Source organism: Eptatretus burgeri, chromosome 18 (assembly GCF_056783735.1).
Source record: "Eptatretus burgeri isolate ZD-2024b chromosome 18, Ebu_testis_v1, whole genome shotgun sequence".
Taxonomy (NCBI): Eukaryota; Metazoa; Chordata; class Myxini; order Myxiniformes; family Myxinidae; genus Eptatretus; species Eptatretus burgeri.
In genome coordinates this window covers 34340344-34355343 of record NC_140978.1, presented here as the reverse complement: position 1 = coordinate 34355343, position 15000 = coordinate 34340344, and the positions used below count along the sequence as shown (strand labels likewise).

Below are 15000 nucleotides of genomic sequence, written 5' to 3'. Positions count from 1 at the left end.
GTGGAGATAAAACACCAAACCAAAAGCAATGTCCAATTGAAAGCGAAGTTGTGCTTTCCGTCACAAATCAATGCGATAACCCCTGCCATCGGGTTAAGAATGCGGTCAGGGTACAACGAAGCTTGACGGGCCATTACAGATCGGTACAACAGGGGCGGAATAAAGGAGTGGAACAAAACCCCCCAGGACGCATCGCTCTGGGAAGTGGTCCAACAGCATGGTGAATGAGCCAGGAGGTTTTTAACAATCCTCAAAAATATAAATACACCCCTGCATATTAACTCAGTACCAAAAAATGGCCTAACACTTTAAGTTGAAAAGTGAACTGATCAATGCAAGTGAAAATCAACCAAACACACTCTTTTCAGGTTTACCAACTGAATAGCACAAGAAACGGATGAACAGTCAGGGCCGACAAGCTTTCCCGATGGCACAGCTGGAAATCGTTTTAAAGGTTTATTTGATTAATGTTACGCATGACTATCCGTCGCTTCGTTGACCGGTTTAATCAAATGACAGCATGTTGTACTTCAAATATATTGCATGTCTATCTGTGATTGTCAATGTGGATGGAAAATGAAGTGAAATGCACGACAAAGGGATTTTTTTTTAATATAAAACACGTAATTGTTGTAGCAGCGGTTGTTGTTTGTGTGCTCCCTCCGTGTACTTTTATTGTGCTTCGAGAAGTATTACTACATATAATTTTGTGTTTTCCTCCTGTGTCCTGCTTTCATAAAATAATAAATGTTACCCTCTGAACCGTGACATTTATCTCCCATTCCCACTATTTCTTCAACAATCCTGGAAAGAGGCTTTTAAAACACTCAGCTTTATGTTTAAACAGACAAAGTGTTTGTGCAACAGTAGATCTAAACAATCAAGGTCGCAACTGGTACCCATTTTAAGCAAGGCTCGATCTACAATTACTTGACGAGATAAATGATGCACAGTCACAATGTTTCAAATAAAAAATTAACAAAACTTTTATTATGAACATGTAGAGTAGAATCAGGAACAGATGAGGAGAGATGTGAGAGAAATGATATGCAAGATCTGTTTTAATCATTAATGCACATTATGGAGGGTAGGACATGAGCTTGCAAATCTTTATCCGTTGTGGATAGCAAACGGCCTGACCTGTACAAATATGTCTGACCGCATGACTTGATGGGTGGGAGATAGGAGTTTTGGGATGTGGGGGGGGGGGCGGGGGGAGGGGGTTCGGGACCTTGACTGTAACCACCCGCGCTGACATCTAAATGTCATTCTCCAACTACACCCTCATAATCAGAGCAAACGAGAAAAAGTAAATAATAATTCCAAACCCCTTCATCGCTTTGCCGCGTTCATGGCTCCAGAAAGAACAGTAGCGGCCAAGTTCGCAAACGGTTGTCTACACCAAACCTTTGGGTTCACCGGGTTGTCTGCCAAGACATATGTTATTATACAAATTATATGTACAAGTGATGAAACCCCCACAGTTTTCACCATAAGAAGGGTGCTCGCTCTCGGAGCAAACGGACGCCGAATCGTGTCCACTCCCGCTGGTGGATCCACAGCTCCTGGGTGGTGTCGAGGCAAGCAAGTACGGCTCCACCCTTCCAGACAGTCTGTCGTGGATCCATGTCCTGTTTGTGATAGATAGGTACACGTTAGTTTTTGCATCCCCAATATGTCATTCCATGTTGGCATCAGGAGGCAAAAGCTATGTCGGTTCCAGGTTGCAATACATGCATTACAACAACTGTCCATCAGTACTACTCGTATTCCAAATCCTTCAAAGTTGAGGGAGGACAAGCTCAAAAACTCTTCAACACTTTAAATTCCTCAAATGGCCTTCAAACAACAACACTCTGCAAAAGCAATGGCATTCTTAAAGCAAGCATTGATCATCAACTTGACGAGTAAGCTTTATTTCATTGTGGTCTATAAATCAATGACGCAGAATTATGACGGGAATTAAATTTTTACCCGGACTTTACAACCACACCTGCTCCACCTTTGGCGGGAATCGGTAGTGATGCCACCACGTTTTTTTTGCACTGGCTGAATAGGGACCTCAACCTGAAATCCCCACAATACTGCACAGCCATTTTGTCTGCAAATTTCTGGTCTTTCCGTTGTCGTTGGTCAAAAATTTCACCATTAGTCTGCTCGATACGCTTCATCATCTCACTTTTTGCCATCTTGACTCTCAGCACAAGCATTAAAACCAGAAACACCCGTTTATGGCTGTTGGATAAAAATATCATAAAAGACCCCGGATACTGATCTATACACCTTACACTGGCGTTTGGAAATAAAACTCCCCGTCAAATTCAAACCTCCTTTGGACAACATTGCGATAAAAATTATCGTTTTTGTTGTTGCCCATTTTGTGCTTATTTCTGCCACCGAAGGTGGATGGAGGTTACGTTTTCACCCGTTTGTCTGTTGTAAGCAGTATATCTCAAAAAGTTATGGATGGAATTTGAGGAAATTTGCTGGACAGGTTGAGTGTGTGACAAGGACGAACTGATTCGATTTTGGTGAAGATCCGGTTCTGGATAAGATAATTAAAAATAACAAAAGTTAAGTGATTCTGAACCAGCAGGAGCCTCGGTGGTGCATGTTTATCTGCGCTGTCACTAATGATTCGCCAACAAGCGATGAAACCGGTCTGGCAGCTGAGGGGGTGTGTTGCATTGGGATTTTCATGCGTGTATTATTGTGAACGTCTCTATAGCTGTGGAGGAAATCTGGGACGGGTTTGAAACAGCAAACGACTTACCATACGTAGCCTTTCATGGTTGCTTTATACAGCTTTCTTTGGCTGGAAGAGCATGGGAGGAGTTGATATATCATGATATTTCAAAACGTTGTGGACAAATGACAAAACTTGGTGGATGAGTTGGTTAGGTGAGGATAACAAGCCGATTCGATATTGGTTCAGGACCGGATGCAGATCCGGCACATAATTGCGATGCAAAATGTAAAATGTTCAGCCTGGCAGAGGTATGTGCTCTACCGAGTGTCATTGTAGGTTCTGATGCGAACATGACTTAGGATCCACATCAAAATCCCATTTGTTGTGTCATTCTGCTTGTTGCTTTGTAAAGTCCCTACGATTCACATAAAAGTGCATTCAAGTCTCGGTCAATCCAAGTCTTTCCTTGATAAATCAGATATACTCACTGCATGCAAGGACTTTACCTGTAGCTCAAGCGTACTGCTCTCTGCTATAAGCTGCCACCCCAGCATCACATTAGACTCTCCTGGATTCTGTGGTATCTAAAGCTCTCAAAAGTATTGCAATCTCCCGTGATGAGGTCGAAGCACAAGGTCTGTTGCTCTCACATCATAGGTAAGTGTGTGGTCTACCTTCCATTCTCTAATGTTGCTTCCCATGTCCTTTGACCCTCCCAAGTTACTCCAAGATGCAAATGTTCTTCCAGTGACCCCCCTTCTGGATAAACTTTCAAAATCCCAGGCTGACTGCACACTTCAACTCTTCTATTCCTCACTTCTCCCATCCATGGAACAGCCTTCCAGAGGTTGTTCTGTCTCACTGTTCCCTCCAGGACTTTAAGCAAGCAGTGTACCTCCAACCTCTTCTCCCCAATTTTAACCCTGATGTTGATTACCCATATTAACCTTCCCTAACCCAACCATCTTACTTGCTAGCTTCAGTGTTTCCTCCCCTCCTCCCTCTCTTATTTTCCTGTTTGTTCATTTCTTTGAAGTTTGTCCCACTGTCAGTTCCACCTTGCTCTTCCATGAGCCTCGCTCCTGTAAAGAAAAAAGAAAAAAAATCATGCCCATGTCCATAGAAAGTGGAGCAGTTTAAAATAAATCAATCAATCAAGGTCGGTGAGTACGCATCGGTTCGTGGGCACTCGTAGTGAAACTGCAAACACTAACTTGTGACTGGTTATCCCTGCACGGAGGGTAAGAAAGGTTCTTTTTTCCTCATTTTTTGACGGATGGACGGATAGAAGGAAGGAAATACAAAGTATTGAAATGGCTACACCACTTTAAAAAAAAAAGAAGAAAAGGAGAAGTCGACCAACGACCTTGTCCTGAATGCGATTAAAGTACCAGCCCTTTACAGTATGAGCCTTGCATCAACATATCAAATCAATCGTGTGAGCATCATGTGATTTTTGTATGGAAATGAGATGAGGCAGAATATTTGAGATGACCCTCAGATCAAATGCGAGCCAGACACCACCTGACAGTGTGGAAATAACATGCGATAGGATCACACAAATGTTCAACTCTTTTCCCACATTAAAATCCATCTCATGAAAAAGAATTGACACTCAGGGTCCATGATAATCTGAAATAGGGTCCGTAAAGGCAGTCAAGCATTCAGTACCGGGTTATGCACAGCCCTGCATTATACAGCCTGGTCAAATAGTGCAGAAACTGCAGGAATTAATATATATCAATTAGATCAACTATACGACATCAAAAAGATTCACCTTTGGCTTGGTGATCACGTCCAGCGTGTCGATAAGCCTGCGGAAGGAGGGCGGCATCTTATTGAGGATCCGGTACTGGAGGAACTGCTGTGCCCCAGGGAAGAGCAAACCACCACCGACCACCAGGATCGTACTGTACATCTTCTTCTTGGTCTCTTCTGAGACTACAGTGGTGCACACGGATTCAGTAACTCAGGTGAGACTGCTCAGATGTGAGTGTGCATATCTCTAGGCTATCTTACGAGGCCAAAATAAGGCTCCAAAATGAATGTCAATTTACATAAACTTGGATTATCACGATCATTAGACACACACACCATAATCCTGACATGAGTCTTTTTGGATAAACAAACTTCCAACAAAGTTCCTGCATGGTATAAATGTTGATGACCAACGCGTGTTCCAACTCATTCACTTCACTTTTCTGAATAAGATCCTTTTCACCTTTCCATCTCTCATATTGACAAATGCAGACAGTGTGTGTATGTGTACGTGGATGTATATGAATATATGAATATGTGCATGTGTATGCTCCCATCATACACTTGCTCTCATTGAGGAAGGTGAGAGCCATTGCGGCAGTTTCCTTTTGGCATACATTTTATGTATCAATGGTACCATATCGTACCATTGTAGACCAAGAAGAAGGCTTATTTGGCCGAAAGCTTGTCACCATCAAGATCGTCCAGAAGCTACATCTATGTCGCATTTCATTTTTTCCCATAAAAAAGTATGTATATTGTTGCAGTTCCACAAAACCACATGCCTCTAAGGCAATGGCACCCAACATACAGTGACCCTCAGACAGTTATTTCATTAATATACGTGCAGGTAGACCTTCCCCCCCATGTCTAATGGGTCAACAGGACGAAGTGCATTGCGTGTGCCTTTTCGTTTGGTCTAATTATATCTCTTTTCCATTCAATCTCTATCTTCATTCCAACTCTTCCCTCTTATTCATGAAATAAACGAAGTTGGAAGACACCAGTACATTTACAGTGGAAGAGAGGCTGGTTGCAGTGGTGTGGAACCATGAGAGGAGAAACACAAACAAGATGATGAGACAGGTGCAAGAATACTGTGCCTAAGGGGATAACAAAATCACACATTAAACCATGATAAAATACGTGTGCAGACCAGCGATAACCTCCACCCACTGTACAGGATGCGTGCAGCGCAACCCTTCATTCAAATCTGCATCTAATACTTACGTTTATCTTCTTTTCAACCCTGATTTATATCCAATCCTTTCCATGAATCCGTGACACAGATCAGGGCCGGCACCGCGCTCAGGCGGCCGACTGTGAAGATCCTATGTGCTAACTGCATGCACGATAACAGACACGCGTGCAGCCCCGTGATAATTACCATCACACTGTATGGGACGCACATGGCGCACATCTTTATTCGGGTCTGCGCCGATTTACAACGGCGTCTCACCGTCGACCTTCGCTCGCCACCTCGGCCACCAATATCTCCCGCAACCAGGCAGAGGCGTGCTGCACGGTCCGGACTGCTTGGGCCGCGTGGCGTGCAAACAGAACAAGCGCATTAACCAGTGCCAACCGCAAGTCGAAGGGAGTGCCTGAACGGGAATGCAGGACCGACGGTCGACGGAACGCGGCCCGGGAGTTTGGTGCAAGGCGGTTCATGTCGCAGTGTTCAGCGCGGGGCGATTCCACAGCTCAGCCATGTCTCGCCGGCAGGGCCGGCGCTACCATAAGGCCAACTAGGCAGCCGCCTCGGGCGCAGAGCTCAAAGGGGCGCATTATTGACTTTTATGGGTCACAGTTCTATGCAAATTATTGTTTTAAGAAAACACAAAAAAGGAAAATATAATAATTCATTGTTCATAATAGTTCACAGTTCATTGCAAGTTCATAACCAGTTTATTGTTTTCAACACTAACAATACTGTTTCTTTATCTATCTATTCTTCTTTCTTTATCTATTCTATTCTTTCAATTCTGTTTTTTCTGTGGTAACCCTTGTTTTGTGGTATCCCTTGTTACATGGTACAACATCCTTTTTGAAGTCAATCTTACAAGCAAGCTACTACAAAATAAGGAAGCTGATTTAAATTCAGCTACAAGACAATTGCAAGTGACTAAGAATCATGTTGTGGACTGCAGGTGTGACGAGGGTTTTCAACAAGTTTTGACAGATGTTACTGAGATTGCGAAGGAACGAGAGATACTACCAAACTTTGAGACAGAAGAACAAGTTAGAAACAGGAGAAAGAAATGGCCGTTTGAGTATGATGCCCAAGAAGAGGCACCACAAGATCCAAAGCAGAAATTCAAAGTAGGTTTCTACTATGCTGTGTTAGACATGGCCATACAATCTGTTGAAGAGAGATTCCAACAGCTACAACAAGATAATTCACTATTTGGCTTCCTGTATGATATTGTTACGGTTGTGGAAATTCACAGAACACCATTCAGGTTTCCCAGAGATAAGTTATGTCGATAAGTGTGTGTTCAGATTAGATTTCCCCACCGATGTCTAAAGGGCTGTGATCTTTGAGTCAGCCATTATTATTTTGCTATCTTTATTTTGGAACAAACGCATCTCAACAACCACAACCACTACTTCAACAACCACAACCACATCTCAACAACCACGCCATCCCCACTACAGCGCCAACCACGACATCTCACCATCTCCTCAACAAAATCTCCACAAACGAACAACATCGCGTCACCTTCATCTCCACAAACGTCGCCATCTTTTTGCCAGCAACGGCATCACGCTGACAAGCGGCATCTCCGCCGACCGACGCGGGGACTCCCTCGTTGGGGCAGGAGCTGATGATTTCTTCCACGTCCGCTTTCCACGGCCGATGATCTCTGCCACGTCCGCTTTCTCCGCATTTCGTGACGAGATCGGATCAAAACACCAAAAGGGGCGTTGCTAGCGGGGGGTGAGGGGTGAGAGGTGAAAGATCAAACTCACCCCCCCCCCCCGCCCCGACCCCATAAAAGGCGGGGCTGAACCGCCGAGTATTCAGTTTTTGCCTGGAGTTCGCCAGGAGTCTGTGAGCAGTCTGTCAAGGTTCGAGTCCAGTGGAGGGCAGTCGGGGTCGTTGGATCGCAGCCAAGCCTGCAGTACCGTGCCGAACTGTTGGTCGGTGGACACAGCCAGAGAGAGGTCGCCAGCCGGCCCCGAGACGGTCCGAGCAACGCTGAGGAGCGAGCGGGCTTTTAAAAGAGCATCAACTCATAAAAGAGCAAGGCCCATTCGTTCCTCTGAGGCGTCGTCGGCTAGGCCCTATCCACCAGGCCGCACGGTGGGGCCTGGACCAACCGAGCTGCCGTGTTTACGGCGAAACATCGAGGGTCGCTCAGCATGTCACCACGAGGGTGGCAGGTAACCAGCACGGCATCTCGGAGCTCTTGCGGTCTCCACAGCTCCGCGAACATTAAAGGCCTACGGGTCCTGTTCTGCCCTTTCCTTTCCTGGGGTTTTCTTTGCATGAAAGTTGTGGCGCCGTGTCCGCTAAGTAGAAACTGTTAAGTGATTGTGTACATAATAAATAGACAAACGGCTGTAGGTCTTTGTTTACTCGTGTCTTGTCCCTACCCCCATCCATTGCACTGAAGTCGTGTTTGGAATTCCTGCATTGCTTCGTTGACTGCATGAGTGCATATGTGTGACAAATAAATGTCCTTGTTACTTACAAAATCTAAAGATTTCGTCAGTATATTGATGCCTTCCGTTTCTGTTTGTTTGTTTGTTTGTTTGTTTGTAGGCACGATAACTCGAGAACGGAAGAAGCTACCAATGTCAAATTACACCACGTGATTCAGAAGGGTGATGGCTAGTGCTGATTAGATTTTGGTCAAAATCGGTCAAAGGTCAAGATCACAGTGAGGTCAAACATAATTCCGTAAATTCACGTGGAGAAATGGAGTATTTTTGCTTCGCTCGACGTTACGAGTTCGTTTTAACTTCGATTTTAATTTTGTCTTTGGTTTTTGCGATCGCTTAGGACGCTTAAAACTCGGTTGTCGAAATTCTGGTAAAAATCGGATATTTTGGAGACGTTTTACGATTGTATAAAAAATATTTCACTCGATGCGTCACGGGTCGTCCCATGATGCAGTGCGCTCGAGCAGACGCGTCGTTGAGTCAGTTTAAGATATAATTGCGTGGAGAAATGGAGACTTTTGCTTCGGTCGACATTACGATTTTTGATGGTTTGGTACAGAATCATCGTAGAAACTTCTGGTTTGCGTCGCTACCTTCTCAAGAGACAGCTTTTATTAGACAAGGTCAGAGGTCAAGTTGACGATTTCCTAAGTACCAGTCTATGACTGCTTGTTTGTGTGTTTGTTTGTAGGCACGATAACTCGAGAATGGAAGAAGCAACCAATGTCAAATTACACCACGTGATTCAGGAGGGTGATGGCTAGCGCTGATTAGATTTTGGTCAAAATCGGTCAAAGGTCAAGGTCACAGTGGGGTCAAACATAATTCCATAAATTCATGTGGAGAAATGGAGTATTTTTGCTTCGGTCAACGTTACGAGTTCGTTTTAACTTCGATTTTAATTTTGTCTTCGGTTTTTGCGATCGCTTAAAACTCGGTTGTCGAAATTCTGGTAAAAATCGGATGTTTTGGAGACGTTTTAAGATTGTATAAAAAATATTTCACTCGCCGCGTCACAGCTCGTCACGTGGTGCAGCGCGCTCGAGCAGACGCGTCGTAGAGTCACGTAAAGGTTGTACGTGTGCGCGCTGACGGTGTTTTCGATAAAGATGGTGTTTAAAAGTCATTTTTTTATCCCAATAAAGGTTATCGTCGCATGCCTGACTCGCTAAGCCATTGGATTATGTAAAGCTTGTTGGTGGATGGCCGAATATTACGGTTTTGTGACTTTGATAAAATAATATTGAATAATTGCGTGGAGAAAAGGAGATTTTTGCTTCGGTAGACGTTACGATTTTTGATGGTTTGGGAAAGGATCATCGTAGAAACTTCTGGTTTGCGTCGCTATCTTCTCTCGAGACAGCTTTTATTAGACAAGGTCAGAGGTCAAGTTGACGATTTCGTTAGTACCAGTCTATGACTGCTTGTGTAAATGTTCACTTGTTCGTTGCATCCTTTCCTGTCATTATTATGTATGGAATACTAGCTGGCTTTTAAATTGCCGATAAAGTAATCGGATCCGACGGGGCTCGGCAATATACAACCGCTCGGCAAATCGCAAACGGAACGAGCTGCTTAAGAGCGGCTCGTTTTCATGCAGGCTCTGTTGAGGTGTAAATCCGCGGCATTTCTGTCTACGCGCATACTTAGGTAAATTGACAATTCGGCGATCGGACCCTGTAGCGCGTGGACACAATAGTTGGCTGATTTACGGTGTGATTAAAAACACACCCGTGGCTGGATTTCGGCGTTGATCCGAAAGCTGCGACTTGGATTGCCACGTCCGGTGGGCGCACGGCTGCAATTAGTTAAAAGCGGTTGCTCGCACGCCGCCATGGTGGAAACCACAACAATATATACAGTATAAAGAAAAAATCTACTGAAGATGTACTTAAGGACTGCAAGAATTTGGAAAAATCATTGATGCATAATGGAAACAAAGATATTGATGCTGAAGATCTGTGTTGCGAACTTGTAGCAATAGCTCCAAGACTTCCAAAGTCGATGCTGCCACAAGAAGTACTTCTCTTCATACTACAACAAAAACTCCTGGATAATGTGCCTAATGTTTCCGTTGCTCTAAGGATCCTTCTCACACTTCCAGTATCAGTGGCAAGTGGTGAACGTAGTTTCTCAAAGCTAAAACTTATAAAAACTTATATACGCTCAACAATGTTGGAAAAGAGAATAGTTGGCTTGGCAACTATATCAATTGAACATGCCCAAGCATCAGCACTTGATCTGGTTGAATTGGTGACAGAATTTGCAAAGGAAAATGCACGCAAAGTGAGATTTTGATGTGTCTGAAATTGAAACTTTTATGAGATGTTTTTAACACTGTGTGTCTGTTTTTGGTTTGTTTCTCTGTCTGACTGTAAGCAAAATATTGTGGTAAAATTAATTTACCAGTTTTAAGTTTTGTGCTTTTTATTTTTTCAACAAAATGTCTGTTTTTAAAAATCGAAGTTGGCAATTTTTTTTTTTTTGGGGGGGGGGGGGGGATGCAAGTCGCTGGCCTTGCCTAGGGTGCAAAATAGTCTGGTGCCGGCCCTGCTCGCCGGATGTACAAATGAGATAACAAAAAATATATATAAAGGGAGGGGGTCAAAGGCGAAGCTACGGGGGGATAAAAGGACGGTGTTCGTCAGTCAGCGGAACGAGAAGGAGTAAGAGTGTGGAAGTCTGGAGCCCGAAGCCTGCAGTAGCTGGAGAAGCTGAAGAGAGTCGAACGAGGGGAGCCCAAAGAAGAGTCCAGGGTGGAGAGTCGAGAGGCGGAGAGGCGGCAGCGGCGAAGGCAGACGAGGGGGTGCTCGCGTCGGTGCCAGGAGCTGCACGCCCGAGGGAGGCCGGCAGCGCGACCTGGCCGAGGTGGAGACGCACACCAGGGATAATAAAGATCCTCTATACCCCGAGCATCAGCAACCCCCTCCTGTTTCCCCCCGCGCTGAGATAGTGCGACCAAGGGGGCCCCTTTTTCCCACCCCCTGCCAGGCACTGTCCGCGAGGCCCGCGGAGTGCGGCGCCATCGCCGCTCCGCGTCTCATCACCAGACGGGTAGGCGCGACCCGGTCTCGGCCTCAGGCCTGCCTCATTCTTGGGGGATTTCTTTTCCTTGGTTTTGGGTATGTGTTGTCGGCGCCGTCTGTGAAGTAGAATTGTATAAGTGTTGCCGTGTGCTCGGTAGTCGGTATTAGCTCTGCATTGTTTTCGCTTTTATATTTGCTTTTTGTGTAAATGGAATTGTGTTTTTTCTGTGTGCATTTGGTGGAATTGTATTTGTGTGCTTTCCGTTCGTCGCGAATAAATGTGCTTTATTGTTGAACTGTTCTCCCGCTTCGCTTCGTCTTTTCCTCCATTGAATCCCCATCTTGCTTCACGTAAAGGGTTGGTAGTGGGCTGAATACGCCCGATAATTAATCGAACCGTCGAGGTCGACGATAACACCGCTCGGTTATTCTGATAGTACGGAACGGGTCGCTTAAGTGGCCCGTGTCCGAAGTCGACCTGCGGCGAGGTGCGATCGCCCGGTCTACCCTCCGCGTGGGTACTTAGGTAGGTCGACCCGGCGAGCAACCCTATCCCACGCGGGGGCTGATTGGCTCGATCGCGGTGAGACCGAAAGGTCCACCCGTGACTGGTTCCCGGCGTTAGTCCGAGAGGGTCACGACTGGATTGTCCGTCCGGTGGGCGACGTGCCGCGATTCGAGTTACGTGGCCGTCAGCACGCCGGCGGGCGCGAAAGCCGCAACACTGGTGTCAGGTCGTGCGATATAAACTCATCGCCCTCCTCGCGGCACTGGTATCGGAGAACAGGAAAACGGGCTCTCCTGTCTCCGGCTAAATTCACGGGAATCGGTCCAGGGGTGAGAGAAGCGACCCCCGATTCCCTCCAAATTACGAGCGAGCAAATTAACCCTTCACGAGAAGCAAGATGGCGTCTCAAGGCGAGCGGGAGCCGGGGGTATTAGAAATGGATGTAGAATGTGTAGAATCCATGGCTCAGGATGGAATCCCCGAGCAGGAAATGTTGATTGCGCAGGAACACGGACTCGCCCAACTGAACCCAGGGCCCGAGGTGGGTGCGGCAGCGGCCGCGGTGTATGACACCTCCCCCCCCCCCTCTCCACCAAAACCCTTCCCCAACCCTTGCCGAAACGGCTCAGCTGAGTGCATCCAACATGGCCCCGCTATAGCCATGCTGGCGGCAATGAGCGAAAAGATGAATGCGAAAATGATCGAAAAGATGGATGCGAATACACAACAAATGAACAAAAAGATGGATACAAATACAAATGAAATGAAAAACGAAATGAACAAGCAAATGAATGAAGTGAAAACGACGATGGATGCGAATACACAGCAAATAAACGGAATGGAAGCAAACATGAAGGAAGAAATGAAAGAGCTACGGGGTGAGACGCAGAACATGGGCCGATGCCTGCAGGCGGGCATGAAGGCCGTGACAAAGGAAATAATAGTGGAGACAAGGGAGGTAAAGGGTGAAGAGTTGGCAGAGACACGGGAGATAGAAAAAATAGAGGAAAGACTACACGAGGAAGACGGGGTAAGTGACGCACACACACACACGGAGGTAGTGGAGGATATTAGGGGTGAGCTGGCGGACTGGGTAGAGACCCAGTGCGAGCACCTGGATGGCCTCCTCCAGGAACGAGGGGAGGGAGTATGCCCCCTTGAGGCGAGTCACGACCAGGTGAGTTCGGTCGTGCTTTGCGAGGTTGAGGGGACGGGTGCTGTGGACGGGTGCACGGAGAGCTTGGGGGTGTAGAGGCCCCGGAGACCCTTGTGGGGACACTAATCCCCAGTGTGGTTGTCCCTGTGTGTGTGGTGCAAGGTGTGAGTGCGTCCCCGTGTGTGGAAGCGACCCCGTGTGTGAGTGGTGTGGTGGCGATGGTGCCAGAGTGCGTGCTTCCCAGCACGCCGTGTGTGGAAGAGGCACCGTGTGTGAGTGTCGCCGTGTGTGTGAATGAGGCACCGCGGTTGAGTGCCCCCGCGTGTGTGGATGAGGCACGGAGTGCGAGTGAGGCACCGCGGGTTAGTGCCCCCGCGTGTGTGGGTGAGGCACCGTGTATGGAAGAGACCGCGTGTGTGAGTGTCGCCGTGTGTATGAGTGAGGTACCGCGGGTGAGTGCCCCCGCGTGTGTGGATGAGGCACGGAGTGCGGGTGAGGCACCGTGCGTGAGTGAACGGCCGTGTGCAAGGTCGCTGTGTGCCAGGGAGACCGTGTGTGTGAGAGCGGTATGAGAGGGAGATGTCGGTTGGCATGCGGGAGCACGCAGCCGCGTCTCCCCGTGTGAATGTGATGGAGTGGACTGTGTGCGTCGTAACACGCAGGTGTGCGTGGGTTGAATGGCGACGACGACGGCGACAGAGGAGAGAAAGCCGAGTAGCGGCTGTAGTTGTTTCGGGGACCGTGCCGGGTTCGCCCAGCAGTGAGCACGCGGTTCGTGCTGTGCAACGCACGAGACCACCACGTGCTCGCTTGCGAGAGTGAAGTCCCGGTCCGGAAACGCACGCGGTGGATTTGCCGATCCCGCGGACGGACAAAGTTTAGGCAGGTAAATGGATTTGGACCGGACGGGTTCTCCACGCGATCGTGTGTGTTAAGCTCCAACGGGCAAAGCACATGTGTTCGCGTGGGGAACCCCTCGAGACGTGTGGCTTGTGTTTTTTTTTATGCGCACGGTGACGCCATGGCTGCACGTGGGGTTGGAATTCGGCAGGAGGGGTATCTCTGCCGGATGGTCCCGTCCAAGGAGGGACGAGGAACACGTGCAGCTGCATGACGTCACGGCCAGGTGCAAAGTGCGCGAGCTCTGAGTTGCCGCGCAGGTGCTGCGCATGGGAAAAAAAAAAGGAGCAAGCCTCACTTTCGGGTGTACAGGATTCCTGGGCAAGGGGTGAAAGACCCCCTTACCTGGGCACAGGATGGAAACTAGTTAGGGGGAAGGGTTAGCTTAGTTAGACCGACTTCATGGGGCAGGGGTAAGTCCTCATGGAGTCCGTGGAATGGATTAGATAGAGGGATTGTAGCGAGATTTAGGTTGGGAAATAAAATGATTTATTTTGAGACAGTGACAGACTTGTGGATGTGTAGAGGGGACGTAGCTTAGCTACGTAGTGTTAAAAGGAACGTGCTACTAGTTTAAGGGACGACGTGGGAGCACGAGTTAGTTAGGGGATGTAGTTAGAAGGATGGCAGAGTTCAGCGGTGTGTGTGTTGAAGAGTTGGAGAGTTGTGAGGTGAGTACATGGTGAGTGAGTGAGGCCAGCGGGTCTGTGTGTATGGAGTGAATGGGGAATGCATGGTGCGATGAGTGATTGGGGGGAGGAGTGACTCCCGCCCAAGGGACCCCGGGGTCAGTGTAGAGTGAGTTAGCTGGGTTAGTCAAATTGAAAAATGGAGGTCGTTTTGTTGTTGGTGGGAAAGTAGGCTCGAGACCCATTTGGAGGGGTGCAGGAGCCCTGTTGACGGGCTTGGGAGCGTGGCTGCGAAAGGTGAGTATCGCTGAGTGGGTACCCCGGGCACCAGGCTAGTCGGCCGTGGTAGGCCAAGGGCCCATGGGGGGCCGGGATAGAGTAGTGGGCACGGGTGCGCCTGCTTGGTGCGGGGGCCCGGGCGCCATTAGCCGCGTGGGCAGTGTTGTGGGCACGGGTGACCCTCGGAAAGGGGCCCGGGAGGCCGGCCTGCCACGTGTGCGTTTCAGGGGAGGTGCCATGGGGGCACTCCCCGGTGTTAGGGAGCTGGTAGGCTCGGAGGCAGTGTAGTGCCCGGGGTGCCATAGCGGGAGATTCGGCAGAGGGTCGTGCCTGCCAAAGGGAGCCACGTGTCCCAGCCAGGAGACCGTGTGAGGGCACGGAGAGAA

General features: G+C 48.0%; 1 protein-coding gene across 5 annotated transcripts in view; it reads right to left on the bottom strand.

Annotated features, from left to right (window-relative positions):
- ACTR8 (actin related protein 8) overlaps window positions 1-15000 on the bottom strand; it is a 68138-nt gene that overhangs the window by 1085 nt on the left and 52053 nt on the right. For 2 of the 5 annotated variants that reach the window (XM_085864087.1, XM_085864088.1), the window contains exons 12-13: window positions 4467-4630; window positions 962-1631 (exon numbers count right to left, since the gene is read on the bottom strand). In XM_085864087.1, the coding sequence (XP_085720213.1) occupies window positions 1488-1631; window positions 4467-4630 (308 nt within the window). In that variant the 3' untranslated portion in view covers window positions 962-1487. Of the gene's footprint in view, window positions 1-961; window positions 1632-3659; window positions 3772-4466; window positions 4631-15000 lie in introns of those variants that run through there. The other 3 variants (XR_015053289.1, XM_085864086.1, XM_085864089.1) reach the window with 3 other exon arrangements.